The sequence below is a fragment of the Panthera uncia genome (genome assembly GCF_023721935.1).
Source record: "Panthera uncia isolate 11264 chromosome A1 unlocalized genomic scaffold, Puncia_PCG_1.0 HiC_scaffold_17, whole genome shotgun sequence".
NCBI classification, from domain to species: Eukaryota; Metazoa; Chordata; class Mammalia; order Carnivora; family Felidae; genus Panthera; species Panthera uncia.
The window spans coordinates 87,732,215-87,748,412 of record NW_026057577.1 but is presented as its reverse complement, the minus strand read 5'-3'; the positions used below and the strand labels follow the sequence as shown (position 1 = coordinate 87,748,412).

Sequence of the window (16,198 nt, the reverse complement as noted above, 5' to 3'; positions counted from 1 at the left end):
TGAAAGCAGTCACCATACAATTAGAAGCAGAGTCAGAAGGACTGGTCTGTTGGGAAATTGAGACCCTTGCATGAAGGACAGTGGTGAGGGAGTGACCTTGCCAGCCCTTGGGGACTCTCCTGGAGTCTTGTACTGAGACCTTTGTTCCAGAGGGCGTGAATTGGCAGTTAAAAGGAAAGCTTTTCTCTTAGAAACTCCTGATCTTTGTGCAGGATGGTATTTTGGTATTTGGCCAAGGGCCTGGAAATCAGGATCTCAAGAGCGTCTGCCTCTAAGCCAGTCCTCAGGAAATGTTTCAGAGGGGGAAGCCATGGCTGGCTTCCATAGGTAACTAAAGAACCAATATGTCTCCTAGCCCTGTTAAGTCAGAAAAACTGTTGAAATTTGAATTCAAAGCCTCATTTGCTTCTCCTGGAGCAAACCCATTGTAATAGCAAAATAGCTGTGATTGCTACAGAAGCATCCCAGGTTTTTAAATGTCTGCTTCCCCCTGAAGTTACTGAGTTTGAGGTGATTTAAATCACTGTGTTGATCCTCTAATGAAAAACTACCAAATCTGCATCTTTAGCATTGATGGAAATAATTGTTTTATCTTCACATTGTCTACCCCACACTACAGTCAGGGCACGAAGTGCATCAGCGATCCTTTTCCAGGCTCAGCAGCATCTACTTACTGGAGCTGGACTCCCAGGTCACATCATGAGAACAGAATGGCAGGAAGGAAGTCTGGTCCTGGCAGCTTCCCCTGTGGAGAGGAATCAGGAAAGCACTAAATGTGGATGGATTTTGCCCTCAGCTCCTATAAAGTGGGTTTTCTCCTAAGGCTTTTTGGGGGATATTGTCATCCTCTTGGGGTTTGTCAACCAGGAAGTCAGAGTGACCCAGTGTCCTAACCTGAGATCATGACAAGAAAGGAGCTGCCACAGCCCCTTTTCCTGCTGAATAATGCTTGGGCTGCTTCATGAGCTAGACATTCCAGATCACTTAGAGCTAGGTAGCTGCTGCATGAGACTTTCATTGGCTACAGCCAGTGAGCTCTCAGCCGAGCTTCCTAGGGACAGTACAGCAGGGCCAGAGGTTGCTGTAGTACAATTGAAATAAGAATAGATAATTGCTTTGAACACACACAAAAAAATGTAATGATGGTGCTAATTTTCTGGTATAAATAAGCACTGCCAAGGGGTGAGGGACTGGTGACTTGAGAAACCGGGGTTCCTGTTTGGGAGGAAGAAATTTCATGTGGAATGGTTTCTTTGAGGCTCTATTAGAGAAGAAGGCAGAGCCTCAGTGAATCCTGCACCCAACCCTGGAGTGGTTCAGCGCAGTCCTAAATGGAAGAGATGCTGTATCCAGACGAGGGTGGTCATTGAGTTTCTCAGGGCTGGTGTCACCTTGTCACCTGGTGTAGTCTCCGTCCACACTGCCTAGGACAGGTTGGTAGAGAGCTCCTACTGTGGGGTTCTCCTTCGGTTACCTTCTGCCCCTCTCTACCTCTTCCACTCTCATGGGAGCACCTCTATTGCTTATGAAGACTAAGGGTAATATTTCTTAAGGAGGTGGAAAGAGTTTATTTTAATTAGAAATCCACCGCCTGAGAAGAAATGTTTCCTACCAGCATAAGCAAAATCATGTTAAACTCTTACATGGTCCCTTCTCTGGAGCTGCTTTCCCATGGCTTTCAAAACTTCAGGCTATTGAGGGGCTTCAGGTGTAACACGCTGGAAGTCCAGTAAAGCTTTGTGGACAGGAGATGAGCCCAGGGAGTAGGAGCAGAAGTGAATGGTCCTGGTGCTTTAAACTTCCAGGGGAGGGGCAGAGAACAGGCGGTCTCCAGGTCCAAGGTGGGTGCTGCCTGTGTGTGCATGTAGAGGAGTGTGTTGAAGATGGATGAGTGCAGCACACAGGAGCTCATGGAAGAGCAGCTAAGTCTTGGCAAAGAAACAAGCTGACAATAGAGATCTCTATATTTTTAAGAAAGGGTTGTGGGGGGGGGTGTCGGCTGAGGTCCATCACTGGTCTTTTGCCCCCTCCCCCCATAGATGGTCAGCTGTAAGTGAAACTCTTAGTGAAAAAGAGGGGAGCCCTGTAGGAGTCCCCATAAACATGTACTGTAATTCTTTGTATATAGAAAAATTACTGTAAAGTAAAGTTTAACTTTACTCTTATGGCCCTTGCCCTGTGTTTTGTTTGTTGTCCGTGGGGAGATGTAGCTTTAACAGGAGGGAGGATGTGTTTGGGTGAGAGCAGAACCAGCCCCTGAGATAGTTCCCAGGTCCGGGACTTGGTGGAGGTGAGCCTCTCCTCTAAGCATCTCCCAGGAGTTGTGTGGGTTTTCTCCCTGCAGCCACCATCTGCCAGAATGTTTTTCACTTCCTTTGGGAATGGCTGGTGTCTGTTTTAGCCCCTATACAGGAAGCTTCCATTACCCATAAAGGAAGGGTATTTTGAGGAATTGGTTTTAAAAAGGGAAGCGGAACCATAGTACTTTCTGAGTGTGAGTCTGGCCATTCTGGCCAGGTTTTTAGTTCTTCAGAGATAGGTGCTAGGCACTGTAGAAGACCTGGCCCAGGCCTCCCATACTAGAAAGAACTGCCATATGCTTTTTAGTTGAAGAGGAAGCATCAGCCCTGTGTACAGTAATGCCTGATACTTCTAAGGCCCAAAAATATACTTTGAGGGAATCTTCGGAGTCTGTCTCTCCTTCTGACCTAGTCCTGAACTTCCTACCCCTTCAGCACAAAGCCCTGGGGCAGGGGGTAGCATGAGAAAACAAGCATTCAGTCCTAGAGTTACTTTTTGCTCTGGATCTTCAGCATCCTGAACTGGGTGATGGTCACCTCATTTTACAGATGAGAAACTCAGGCCGAGTTCAGGTCCTTTTTCTGTTGATAGCTGAACTGGATCCCAGTCTGGATCTAAAAGACCTTTCTGTCTTGCAGAATGTAGGATTCTTCTTCCATTAAACCACATTGTAAGATACTGCTGAGAAGCTTAGGATCTGAGCCACAGACATGACTCATGGACCTAGACATGACAGTAGTGGTAGAACCAGCCAGTCTGAGGTAGGAGTACTTGACCCTTTGATCTCTGGACACCATTTAAACCTTGCTCTTGTCGACACCAAGATGGAATCGTGAGCTTTGCTTTGCGTTGCCCCAACCACAACCTCTCACCTATCTTTGTCTCCCCTAAAGAACAGGAAAAAGCCCTTTTGTTTCTCTATTATCTCAGCTGCATCCCTGGGGTGAAGTTACTTGGTTTCCAAAAGAGTAAGAGCTGGTAGGAGCCTTAGGACAGCCAGGTGGTCCCAGAAAGAACTAGGTGTCTTGGCACAGCAGGGAGAGGGGCTGAGTGTGATTCACAGTGCATTGATTTTATTTACAAATCAGAAGCCACTTAAATAATCTGAAGACACAAGTGCTGTCCAGGGCAGGAGCCTGGGTCCAAATAAGCCTTTACCCTCCTCGTGCCCATCAGTCAGACCAATGCTGCCTCCATTCCATGGGCCAGCACAGGCAGGTGCCACCCCTGCTGCCATGGGGACTGGGGGTAGCTCAGAGAGTTGACCACTCAACCCCAGATGAGAGCTAGGTCTAGCTCTTCTGGGGCAATCCCTTTAATATCCCCTTCAGCCCCCCAGGCCAGGTGAGCTGAGCGGTGGTGACTCAGTGATGACAACAGCTGTAGAAGTAGGGGTTTGCCTTCTGGCCCAGGTCCACGCCCTTGTCCTCTGTCAAAGAGAGGTGGCAACTTAGCACCATTCTGTTTGGGGATCAGGTAACTTGTGAAGGGGGCAAGATGCAGCGGGCCTAGAGGAAGTCTCCAGAGAGGCTGGGGAAGCACACACCTGTCATCACCTGGAAGGCAGCCACACTGACGTAATCCTCTGCCACTTTCTGGAAGAGCTCGTCTGGCAGGAAAAAGGACAAGTCAGTGAGGGCTCAAAGCCAGTAACCCTGGAATCACCCAATAACCCAGCCCTCTAGGCTCTTCTCTGCCGCCTCTGGTGCCCCTGCCTGTTCTGCTGTGAGGCCCAGGACAGCACTCACCCACACTCTGGCCTGTCTTGCTGGATGTTTCAAAGAGCTGAGCTTTGATATCTGTAAGGAGAAATGACTAAAGCCTCCTACCTGAGAATCAGGTGGACAAAAAGGGGAAGGCTAGCAATTCAGGGAATCTTAATGGACCCCACACATTCAGGGAGGCCAGAAGACTTTCCCAAGGGATCTTGCCATGGCAGCTAAGGCAGTCCCTATTTTATGATCCACCCAAGCAGCCACTTCCCCCACCCCCAGAGAGCTGAGGAATAGCTACTGTCTGCATAGTCCTGGACGTCGTGGAAGTCCACACGTCGACGCCGCCTGTCCTCCTCCAGCAGATCACTCTTGGTGCCGCACAGGTAGATCTGACAGCCCTGGAGCAGAAGGCAAGGTCAGGGTCACTCCCATGGACCACCAGCCTCTGGTCCTCTGGTGAGGTCTGGCACTTACCTCCTCTAGGTTGCGCAGTTCCTTCACCCAGAACTTTGCCCGCTCAAAGCTGCTGCTGTCCGTCAGGTCTTGATGTGGGACGCACAGGAAACACACCAAGGGTCAGGGGCTGTTCTCTAAGGCCGGCCTGACACCCAACCCTTCTTGTTTGAGGAACAGGCCAGAGCCTCTCTTACCGTAGCAGACGATGGCAGCCTTGGCACCCCGGTAGTAGATTCGGCTCATCGCCTCGTAGCGCTCAGAGCCTGCTGTGTCCTGAAGGGCAGGGAGCGGCTTAGCCCTGGCCTGAGTTACTGAGCTACTCCCCAAGACTGCAAACTACTATCACGTCCTTCAGACCCCTATTTTTAAACTGGGGTTTAGAGAACGGCCTCTAAGAGACAAGTCAGTCAGTAATAGGAGAACCTAAGCCTCCTCAGGATTGGGTGATCTCAGGACTACTTGCCCAGGGGACTTACCCAAATACCTAAAGTCACCGTCCGGTCTCCAACGGACATCACCTTGGCCACGAAGGCGGCCCCGATGGTCTGCAATCAGGGGGATGCGATCAGGGCCGCGGGTGCCGGTCAGCTCCCTCCCACTCGTGCCCGGCCCCGCGGAGCGCACTCACATTCTGATAGGGCCCCACCAGGAAGCGGTCGTGCACGTATCGTTCCACCAGGCTCGTCTTGCCCACGTACTCCTTGCCCAGCATCACCACCTTGACGTCCACGCGCTGCCCGCTCATGCTCCCGGGGCCGCCTCACTCGCGTCAGGGTCCTGAGCGGGGGCGGAGGCAAACCCGGATCTCCGCTCAGGCAGGCAGCGCCCAAACCTCGGTCCCCGACCCCAGGCACCAACCTACGACTGGAGACACTGCGTCGGCTCGGCCTCCGGCAGTGCCCCCGTCTGCCCCGTTCTCTGGCCCCAGGCGCGGATCCTCCTTCGAAGTCCCCCCAGGACTCGGGGCGGCCTGAGAGCGCGCGCGGCAGCGCCCTTAACGGCGCCGCACGCCGCACGCCACCGCCCAGCTCGTTTGCTGGGCTTAGGCGTCGTTCCCGCACGGATTCCCCACGGAACCTGGGGCCCTTTCAACCTGGGTCAGACCCGCAGCTCCGCGACTCCCGCGGGGGAGGGGGAGGGGTGAGGAGGGAGGGGCGGGGCCGCGGGATCACGTGTGCGGGCGCCGGAAGTGGTGGGTACTGCGCGGATGCGCCGGAAGTTGCGCGCGGCCGGACAACTCCTCATGGCGGCGGCGGCTTCTTGGGCGCGGTGCGGTGGTGACTGAGCTGCGAGCCTGGAGGGCGTGCGCCGAGCCGCGGCCCGGCCTCCGCGTGCCCACCCCGGGCTTTGCACCCCTGATGCTGCTTGGACGCTGAGCCCGCCCCGGCCGGGACGATGGTGAAGTATTTCCTGGGCCAGAGCGTGCTCCGGAGTTCCTGGGACCAAGTGTTCGCTGCCTTCTGGCAGCGGTACCCGAATCCCTATAGGTACGTGGCCCTGGAAAGAGCAGTCCTCCCCTCTCGCTGTTTGGAGATCGAAGTGTGGGGCCGGGAAGGACTCGACATCGAGTCGGAGGTAGGGGATCGGCGGAACCGTGGCCATCTGTAGGTTAAGAAAACCCTATCCGGGAAGCGGCCAGGCCTGCAAGGTAGTGGAAAGAGGCTGGGCCTGGGCGGTGGTTTACTTGAGGCTGTAGTCCAAGGTTCTCTCATTTCGGGGTGGTGAGGCAGGAAGAGGCGGGGGAACTTGAGTTGGGAGGGATCTTGAGGTTGGAAATCCGGGCGTTGGCCAACTCCAGTGCCTGTGGCATTCTCCACGGGTGTAATAAATCATGAGGTCCAGCTGGACCGGTCAGCGAGGGGGGCGGGAGTTGGAATTTGCCTGCGGATAGGCTCAACGAACTCTAGATCAGGTCCGAGGCACGCCACTTATCACTGCAGGTGATCGTGCCAAGTTTGGGGAAGGCATGGCCATTCTGGGCCAGGAGGCTCCAAATGGGAAACCCAACAGGCGGCATGCTCCCTAGAGTCACCTTTACTCTGATACTTGCAGCAAACATGTCTTGACGGAAGACATAGTGCACCGGGAGGTGACCCCTGACCAGAAGCTCCTGTCCCGGCGTCTCCTGACCAAGACTAACAGGATGCCCCGCTGGGCCGAGCGACTGTTTCCTGCCAATGTTGCTCACTCGGTGTACATCCTGGAGGATTCTATTGTGGACCCGCAGAACCAGACCATGACCACCTTCACCTGGAACATCAACCATGCCCGGCTGATGGTGAGACTACCCTCCCCTTGTTCCCCCAGAAGTAGAAAACTCCAGGTACCTGTGGCTAGGGAGCCATGAAGGAACTTCTATGGTCTGGGGCAGATCTGTTACTAGGGAGTGATAGCTCTAGAGTGTAACTCAGATGATCTTTTCAGCTGGTTAGTATCTCTGGACCAGTCTTTTAACTCACTGATACTGAGGGTACCTGTTCTACAGAGTTGTTCCAAGTACTAAATACAGAGTACCCTCACTGTGCCTGGCACATGTATAGTTTGGGCTCACAGGAGTGATGCTGAGGAAGGGAGGTGGTAATTTTCAAACATGAGTCCATCAAGCCATAAGGAATTCCTTTGTGCCTCAGAGGGGAGAGGTTCTGGGCCTCTTGCCCCATAATTAGAGGAGTTCTGTCTTATGATGTTTATTAAGACATTTATCTGTCTTATATAATGGATTTTTGTCTGAGATTTTGGTGGAAGAGGTTCATACACGTTTTGATTTTTTGCACATAAAAAAGCTTGAAAACTTTAAAGAAAGCTAGTGCAGTATTTTCTCGCTTGTGAATATTCTAAAAGCTTTCAGAGAACTCTTCATTCTCTTTCTCAGCTAATCTTCACAGTGACCCTGGAAAGGTGGGAATTACTCTCTATTATGCAAAGAGGGAAGTGAGGTTCAGAGAGGGGAAGTGTCCTGCAAGGTCACAGAGTGAGCAGGCACCTTGATATTCTCCCCCAGAGTTTTCTGAAGGCTTCACAGCAGACTATCCTGAGGGCATAACCTGTTTTTATAAATTACAAAGATAGTGATCCAGCTGTCAAGACATGTGTTTTAAATGTTTCTTTTGGAAATACTGGTCCACTTCTCTGATAATGAGCTGTGACGATTGCCAGATTTCCATTTTGGAAATGGGAGCTCAAGAGCTGTAGTGGTGGAAGGCAGGCTAAAAGCACTGCATGGAAACCTAGCAAACAAAATCCAGGACCAGGATAGAGCTGGAAGGCACCCTACTGATCTCGAGTCTGTATGCCTTTTAGTTTGAAGAGTTAGAGGAGAGGTGTTAGCAAAATGGCCTTTTTTATGTTCTTGCTCTTCCTAAAATGCAGATTTGGCATACAGTAAGTGAAAGAAGTACGTTTTCATTTTATTGCCTTACCTTGTGAAAGAGAGGCAGGGGATCACATTGATGTGCAAGTTTGGTAAAGTGAAAGACACCCCTACAGTTGTGGTTGGCCTGATTCCCCGCACAGGTGGTGGAGGAACGATGTGTTTACTGTGTGAACTCTGATAACAGCGGCTGGACCGAAATCCGCCGGGAAGCCTGGGTCTCCTCTAGTTTATTTGGTGTCTCCAGAGCTGTCCAGGTGAGCAGCTTTGTGGGGGTGCTGGGTCTTTGGGGGCCCAGGCATTTGGCACAAAGGCTTGGCTAGGGATCAGTGGGAAGCTCCAAAGCTTTACCCCTTTCTTCTTTTGCCAGGAATTTGGCCTTGCCCGGTTCAAAAGCAATGTGACCAAGACTATGAAGGGCTTTGAATACATCCTGGCCAAGCTGCAAGGTGAGGGCTCTGGGCACAAAGAGAAGCTGGAGTCAAGTCCTAGCTGCCCTGATTTGTGTGGAGTCTGTGGCTATCACCACCCCACTCTAAGCCTGGGACTCCTGATCTCTCCCCTGGGGCAAATACCACCTTTCCAGTGGGGCCTGGCCCAAAGAGGGTGAGTGTCATGGAGGGGTGATGAAATAGGTCTCTTGGCATCCTCTGAAGCCAGCCCCTGCCCTTTGCTGCAGGTGAGGCCCCTTCCAAAACCCTTGTTGAGACAGCCAAGGAGGCCAAGGAGAAGGCAAAGGAGACGGCACTGGCAGCTACAGAGAAGGCCAAGGACCTTGCCAGCAAGGCGGCCACCAAGCAGCAGCAGCAGCAGCAGCAGTTTGTGTAGCTAGCCCAGGCCCTGGTGCGGTAGGACACCTGACCACCCGGCTCAAATCCCTCTACCCTTTCCCCCTTGTACTTTATTATTAAAAGTCAACTTCCAGCCCTTTCTACTGTCTGGGTGGTGGGTTGGGGGTGGGTGTCCCGTTTGCCATTTACAGTGCACCAGGCATGTTACCATGTCTGAGCTGGGCCTGCTTACTCCCGCATCGGGCAGCTGAGGACAGGCACAGAGAGGCGCGGTGAAGTGCCCAGGGTCACAGGCATTGTGCAGATGCAGTGGTAATAAATGCTAGACTGTAAGCTCCATGAGGGCAGGGACCTTTATATGTGTCCCAAGTACCTGGAACAATGCCTAGCACATAACAGGCACTCAATAAATACTTGTTGAATTCAGTCAGCCCTAGCTCTGGAGTCAGAAAGCTTTAGTTTGAATCTTGACTCTGTGCTCTCCTGGCTTTGGACCTCAGGCAAGTCATCTCACTCAGCCTCGTCCCGCCCATGAACTGGGGACAGACAGCCCCCAACTGTGAAAATTAAAGGGACACGGCTGGTATGGTCAACAGTGTCAGTAATGGCTACTGATCTCATTTCCTCTTTTCCAGTTTGTCTGCGGCTGGGAGTTCCCCATTTTCATCGGGCAAGACCATGTACAGGAAGTTAGTAAAGAGGCTTTTAATGAAAATACTGTACAGTATCTGGGACAAAGGCCAGAGAGCCTTGTCTAGGAAGGAATGTGAAGGCCCAAGAGACTTCCTGCCCCCTTGGGGACAGCAGAGCCAAGTGCTACAAAAAAAAGGCCTGGAAGAGTGGCCCAGGCCTAAGCTGCCTGCCCCATGGGGCTCAGGGGAAACCCAGGCACCCCTCCCCCAGGAGGGACAGCCGGCGGCAAGGTTGGGGGCAGGCACCTATTCCCACACAAGGGTCCTTTTAGTCCATTGCAACAGGAGGTGACTCCGAGCAGCCCCTGAGGCTTTGGGGAGGACTCCTGCCGGCAGAGCGGAGAGTAGTCTGAGGGTAGAGGCCCACTTTGGGGCGGTGAAGGTCATAGCCAGGTGGTTCTGCTGTGTGAGTAGCTGTGCTCCTGGCCTGCGCCGAAGCCCCGCAGCAGCTCAGCCTCGCCCCCGAACACCAGGCTCTCCACGTCCACCTCTGCCTCCTCTACACAGGGAAGGGTCCAGTCAGCAGACCCGGCCCACTCAGTCTACACAACCCCTCAGCTTCGGAGCACTCACCTTGGTCTGAGTCCGAACGCTCCGACGAGAGGCCTGAAGAGTCCAGGCTGTCTGCCCGCGGCCGCTCCCTCTCACCTGGCCCTGCCAGCCCCCGGAGCTGCTCCAGCTGCTGCTGCAGGCTCTGCTGCTTACTGCGCAGCTTCTCCTTGAGCCGCCGCGCCTGCTGCTCCTGCTCCTCAAGCTTCTGCAGGTCCCAAGGGAGCAAGGGGCTGTGGGGTCAGCTGCCTGGGGGCCCGGGGTTCATCCCACCACACCTCAACAGTGACTGTCTGCTCCCGACCAGGGGCGTCTAAATTTGGGCCCCAGAGAGCTCCCGCATCTTCTGGGAAGCCAGCCCTCCTGCCCTCTGGGCCCATGTAAATGGCCTGTGAACGCTCTCGTGTTGAGGAGTTGAGGAGTTGGGGAGGGCGGGCACCACGATCTCAGGCCTTCAGAGCCTGGTCCAGCGATGTGAAAGGAGTCTTGTAGTGGCGAGCAGCAGGTTTTGGGAAGGACTGCCACACACCCGCAAGTGGGCACCACGACTCAAGGTGGCCACCTCCAGGTAATAGCCAGTTACAGCCACATGCAAATGGACTTGGTGCTGCCAGACATCCTGATTTAAGAGAAGCTGGAAAGTCAGACTTTTTCATGTCAAATGTCCTTTTAAGTGCTGCCAACTAATATAAATTTTTAGAAAACTATAGACCAAACCGAGGCTACCAGTTTGTGACTCCTAGTCAAGACTCTCCCAGGAACCCTGCGCCTTCAGCATTAATCCTCCTCAAGCTCTGCCAGCCTGGGTTCCAGGGACTTGGAGGGCCAAAGGTCCTCCCACCAGAGCCTTTGGTGGGCAGAAGTCTGCATTAGTCAACAAGAAGGGGAGTACTGGATGAGGGGACATTTGTACTGGGTGCAGAAGGATAAGTAAGAGCTGCCTAGGCAAAATGGGGCAGGAAGAAGCATCATAGCAGAGGGAAACTGAGAAGAGCATGGAGACTTAAGCTTTTCTGGTGGGGTACAGGGATATGGGAGACCAAAAGCTGACCAGTAGCAAGGCCTGAGTTGTGAAGGGCCTGCAGTTTTGCAGGAACTGGGACTGTCCTGTCAAGAGCCACGGAAGGTTTCCAGCAGTAGACCTAAGGAGATCTATGTGCTACAAAGAACATTCTAGGGCAAGATGGAAGACAATGGAAGATGGCCTGGAGAAGGCAAAACAGGTAGGGCCAGGACAGGGGATATAGGACTTCAAGGAAGGAGCAATCCCTAGCTCCTGCCCATGGGCCAGCCAGCCAGCACCCAAGGGGCACACATTATCTCTCCAAGAACCACACCAGGCAAGCTCCATGTGAGAAATGGGCCTGCTACCTGACCAGGGTGTCCTTCAACAGAGTCCAGGATTGCAGGCACTATGGGGTGGTGCTGACGTTCCCTACACCGTGATTTACTTGCTGCATAAGCACATGGATCTCTCTACCACAACCCCTGGTGCCTACAACAGGTCCTGGTAGAACAGGTGCTCAATAAACACTTGAAGGAAACTGCAAATCAGGGAACTTGGGCCTGGGTTATGACTCTGCCTCTCATTAGCTGTGCTGCTTGGTCCTTAGCCTCCTGTGCCCCCATTTTCTTCCTAGGCCAAAAGGGCCAAAAGGACAAGAAAAGGCCTCTTGTTTCCAAGGCCACTTTTAGTCCATTCCCTAAGCTCCCATTGGGGGTGGGAGTAGGGGTGCTGCCTGGGGCATACCCCACTCCTGTCCACCAGGGGGTGCTGAGCTTAGCCCAGGCAGCGGAAGGGCCCTGGGAGGATAGGTGACTGACTTCCTCTGACCTTCCCCTCTCCTGGCCTCTGGAACTACTCTCCAAAATGGTATTAGAGTAGAGGGCTGAGAACCGGAGGCCTTGAAGGATGGGAGAGTGGGAGAGTGAAAACCAGCCCTCTGCAGTTCTAGGGACCCTGACACATGACACATCAAAATATTGTCAACAGACATGTCTCTCCTTACAGAGGAGGGTAAAGTCCAGAGAGGCTAAGTGACTTGCCAGTTAGGATTGAAGTGATATAATAGCTGTAATAGCTGTGAACATTTACTGAGCAAACTCAAGCCTCATAACAATCCTTACTTTCTGCTTTTCTTCCTACTTCACACATATGGAAGCTAAAAGCATAGAGAACTGTCCTATGTCACACTGTTGACCTATGACCTCAGGCCTCTCTCCCCAGTTCCACTCAGCCCCTCCCCCTACTATACCTCTCAGGAGTTCTGGCAGGTTGGCCCCAGGGTGCAGGGGTAGCTCCATACCTGGATATGCATCCTGGCCCAGCGCAGAAGGCTCAGTGTGGTGTACCGGGCACAGTCAGCCCCGAGGGGCATCTGCTGTTTTAGCTCTTCCAGGCACCTCTTCAACTGGGCCCTCCTGCAGGGGAAGGGGTCTGGAGGGCAGTGCCAGCCCAGCCTTGCTGGCCACAGGGGCAGTAGGGGAGGGGAGGCCAGAGGGAGGTGGTTCCTGGGGCCTGGTGATGTCAAGCAAAGCTAGGACTCACCTGCGCTTCTCCAGCTCGTTGTGCACAGACCTGTCAATGCCAGGGAGGATGGGGTGAGGGGGTGTCAGCTACTACCACACCCTCAGCCCCAGGGGCTTAAAATCCACTATAGTTGTCTGCTCCAAACTAGCCCAATGTGGGGATTTTGTGCCGGCCTTGGGCACTGGAATCCCCAGGAGAGAAAGAGACAAATGGGGCCAAAAGCTGGGAGGCCTGCCCAGGTGGTTGTGGGGTCCGAAAGAGGCCACCTACCAGCAGTCAGGAAGGGCTTCCTGGGCAGAGATGACAGTTGAGCTGGGCCAGAAACAAGCTATCCAAAGTGGGTAGTGGAAGGAGAGGCATTAAAATTGGAGGGAATAGCATGTGCAAAGGGCTGACACGAGAGAAGAGGAGGAAGCCTGTGGGAGAAATCGAGTGGAGTGAGATGTGGAGTGTGCTAGTGTGAGTGGAAGAAGGACCCTGAAGTATCCTATTTATAGCTCCTGACACAACAGGGGTGCTCAAGAAATAGTCCCTGAACGAATAGAGGGGAGTGAGGAGATGGCAGGAGAGGTCTGAACTGCCTCCAGGGTAAGGATCTGGCCCAGAGATGCAAGCAACAAGGAGGAAGTGGGCAAAGGTGAGGCCCGATGAAGGGACCCATCCCCGCTCCTCTCCCCACCGTCCCCAGCACTCCTCACCGCCCACTGTCCAGCGTGCCAGAAGCTTGGGGGGATCGCTTCCTCCTCTTGTTGGCTGGGCCCGGACTGCGGTGCGGGCACAGGGACGCGTAGCCATGCTCAGCTTCTGCCAGAGACAGCCCCCGCCCGCTTCAGGCTGGGGCTGGTCCCTGAAGGCGCCCCTGGCAAGGCACGGTCAGGGAAGGGTTTTTGGCGCCAGGGCCATTTTCCCAACCCCACCACCCCGCCAAACTGAGAAAGGGTGCCTCAGGGTTACTGCCTAAGGCCATGCATGCGTCCTTCCAGTTGGGAGCCAAGTCTAGTCTAGGCCTGTGTCAGCGAGGTTGCTGCCTGGAGTCTGACCAATATTTCTTCCTCACCTCTCTCGCGGCGCTCTAGGAACTCGGCCGCCTGCAGCAGGACCTGGATATTGCTGGCCACAGGTTCCATGTCGGAGACAGCTGGTGGCGAGCGGGCCTAAAGTGCTGGCCCTAAGAGCGGCTGCACCACTTTTGTTACAATGTAACTGACACGGTGCAACAAACACAGGGGCCCCGGCACCGCCTCCGAGACACCCCGCCCCCGGACGGCCCAGTTCTTGGCCCCGCCCCTCTGGAAAGGGACCAGGGAACCGCAGCCCACCTCCACGAGCCAGCCCGGCCCCTCAGACTCCCAGGGCTGCCACGGGCGCTTCCTCCAGGCCCAGTTTTTGAGTGAGTCCCCAGGCTGAATGGGGCCGCATCTTGCCCATTTCGTTCAGCGACCCCACGCCGACTACTTGGGAGTATCAGGGCCTCAGTTTCCAGCCCGGAGTTGATAGCGAAGACTCTGCCCCTAATGGTAATCCGGGCACCCGTGGTCTCTGGGAGGCCCCAGCTCGACTGCTGCACGTGGGCGCCACGGAGGCGGGGCCAGCGGGCACCTTTGCCCATTTGCCCATTGCCTACTGCGGCTTGCTGTCGTCACCTTCAGGGCGGGGCCGGGGAGCTTGTGAGGCACTATTGGCTGCGTTCGGCCCCACCCTCCCCCTCCGCTGCCCTACAAGTTCGGGCGGGAAAAGGAGCAGGTTTCAAATTTGAAAACCCGGGCGATTGGGCGGGGTTGGGCGGGAACAGAACTGCAGTGCGCAGGCGCCAGGGGAGGGGGCACGGATCCAGCTCCCAAGGCTCGGGGGTCTGTGCCCTAGCCTGCCTGCCATCTGCCCCTGTAGACCCCTGCTAGGCCTCAGCTTCCTATTGTGGTGAAGGGGAATGGTCTCCTGGCTCCTCCTCCCCCTCATCTGCAGGGAAACTATTGTTGCTAGGAAAATGTCAGCAGGGGGTACCAACTTCACAAACCAGGCCATACTCTGGAAGCAGGCGACCTAGTTTGTAGGGGAGCCCTGGGTTCTGGAGCCGACAAGGTTGGGTTCCTCTCCTGTCCCTGCTGCTTCTCAGCCGTGTGACTGGGAAGTGATCTCGCTCCTGTAAGTTCAGGAAGCCCTGTGACGACAGCGCTGTCGCAGGACAAGAGCCCTTGCCCATCTGTGCCCAGTACGCTGCAGCTGACTTCTGAGGCCAGGGCAACCAGACGCAGGTTTCTTCCTCCCACAGAGCCCCTGGCTGCCTGAGTGCAGGGCCACTTCTTTAACATGACGTTTTAGCTTTCTAAAGGAGTATATGCAGTGACTTCTAAGGGCAGCACCAGTAGGTGTGCCAAACCTGCGGGAACAGTGACAGTCCTAACCGTGGAGACAGGAAGATGAAAGCAGCTGTTACAGGGTGGAGAATTAAGCCAGGCTGGGGCTGAGTGTGAAATGGAGAGGGAAGAGGAGAGGGAGGATTCTTTTATTAAGAGACAGTCCTGGGGGGCGCCTGGGTGGTTCAGTTGGTTAAGCCTTCGACTTCGGCTCAGGTCATGATCTCGCGGATCCTGAGTTGATCATGAGTTTGAGCAGCGCGTTGGGCTCTGTGCTGACAGCTCGGGGCCTGGAGCTCGTTTCAGATTCTGTCTCTCTCTCTCTACCCCTCCCCTGCTTGCACTCTGTATCTCTCTCAAAAATAAACAAACATTAAAAAAAAAAAAAAGAGTCCTGGGAAACCCATGATACAAAGCAGTTAGTCCTTGAGGGGAAAAACCTTCGGGTTTCTCTAGGAGTCACTCCTAGAGGAACCACTAACATGCTAGGGCCAAACTACTGTTGAAACTGCCCACCCATTCACCCATCCATTCACTCACAAGGTATTACCAGAGCAGTTACTGGACCCCAGACTCTGTGCTGGTTACTGGAGAATACAAAATGGGCAAAACCAGACAGAGTTCCTGCCTTTGCAGAGCTCACAGGCAAGAGGGATAGGAATCGACATAGTAATCACACAAAAGAGTTACAACTTGGACAGGTCCTCATAGGAAAAGACACAGTGTAAAGGCAAGTTCTTAGAAGCATGTGTGTGTCCTAATCCAGGTGGTCAGAGGTTTTTCTGGGCAAGTGGTGACTAGGTGTAATCTCTGTATAGGAGGTATGTAGAATTCCACACAGAGGAGCAACAGGTGCAAAGGCCTGACGCTGAAAAGACTGCATGCAGACCAAAAGAAGGCCGATGTGGCTAGCATACAGAAAATGAGCATGGTGCAGGCTGACTCCAGAGGCTGGCAAGGCCCACAGTAGGCTGACTGGTTCTCTAAACCCTCACCCACAGTCAATTATGTCTGAAGAAAGGATGCCACACAAGGCTTGTGAATGAATTTCCAATTTTATTTCACTAACATCAGTACCCATACAGTGCAGGCACAAACCTACTGCCCAGACCTCTAGGACCCAGGAGGTCCAGCTTGGAGTGGAGGGAAAGATGGCAGGGAGGGATTCTGAAGAAGGAGAGTTCCCAGAAGAAGGTAGCAAGGCACACTTGAAAAACTAGAGACACTCCAACTAGAAGTTGTGGGAAGTGACAGAGCAGCTGCAAGGGCACTACAGTGATCACACTGAAGATGAAACTTCATCCTGAAAGTCACGGGTGGGATTCAAGCTAGAAACAGCACGGAGACTAAGGTCAGGGCCACCAGCCGGGGGGGGGGGGGGGGGGGGGGGGAGAAACACCACCCCCCAGCAAAAAACGGGGGGGGGGGGGAGGGGGAGGG

The 16,198-nt window shown here is 54.0% G+C and overlaps 3 protein-coding genes across 6 annotated transcripts; 1 reads left to right on the top strand and 2 right to left on the bottom strand.

The window, feature by feature from the left end:
- Positions 1–504: 504 nt before the first annotated feature.
- On the bottom strand, positions 505–5,664 carry RAB24 (RAB24, member RAS oncogene family). 4 transcript variants are annotated; one of them, XM_049648653.1, is made up of 9 exons: positions 5,331–5,664; positions 5,101–5,249; positions 4,949–5,017; positions 4,667–4,745; positions 4,491–4,558; positions 4,315–4,414; positions 4,050–4,100; positions 3,848–3,910; positions 3,358–3,730 (listed from the first exon to the last, which is right to left on the bottom strand). In XM_049648653.1, the coding sequence occupies exons 2-9, from the start codon at positions 5,215–5,217 to the stop codon at positions 3,666–3,668; spliced, it is 612 nt and encodes a 203-aa protein (XP_049504610.1). In that variant the 5' UTR covers positions 5,218–5,249; positions 5,331–5,664; the 3' UTR covers positions 3,358–3,665. The 4 variants fall into 4 exon arrangements, with proteins under 4 accessions (XP_049504611.1, XP_049504613.1, XP_049504610.1 ...); XM_049648654.1 differs by lacking the exon at positions 3,358–3,730 and adding an exon at positions 505–745 and having other exon boundaries at positions 5,101–5,664; XM_049648656.1 differs by lacking the exons at positions 3,358–3,730; positions 4,050–4,100 and adding an exon at positions 505–745 and having other exon boundaries at positions 5,101–5,664.
- Positions 5,665–5,713: 49 nt separating this feature from the next.
- PRELID1 (PRELI domain containing 1) lies at positions 5,714–9,059 on the top strand. Its single transcript, XM_049648651.1, has 5 exons — positions 5,714–5,959; positions 6,525–6,750; positions 7,986–8,099; positions 8,213–8,291; positions 8,522–9,059. Exons 1-5 carry the CDS (start codon positions 5,868–5,870, stop codon positions 8,668–8,670), a joined length of 660 nt encoding a protein of 219 aa, XP_049504608.1. The 5' UTR covers positions 5,714–5,867; the 3' UTR covers positions 8,671–9,059.
- On the bottom strand, positions 6,837–16,152 carry MXD3 (MAX dimerization protein 3). Its single transcript, XM_049648652.1, has 6 exons — positions 13,462–16,152; positions 13,103–13,208; positions 12,423–12,452; positions 12,181–12,295; positions 9,899–10,082; positions 6,837–9,824 (listed from the first exon to the last, which is right to left on the bottom strand). The coding sequence occupies exons 1-6, from the start codon at positions 13,529–13,531 to the stop codon at positions 9,709–9,711; spliced, it is 621 nt and encodes a 206-aa protein (XP_049504609.1). The 5' UTR covers positions 13,532–16,152; the 3' UTR covers positions 6,837–9,708.
- Positions 16,153–16,198: the final 46 nt, after the last annotated feature.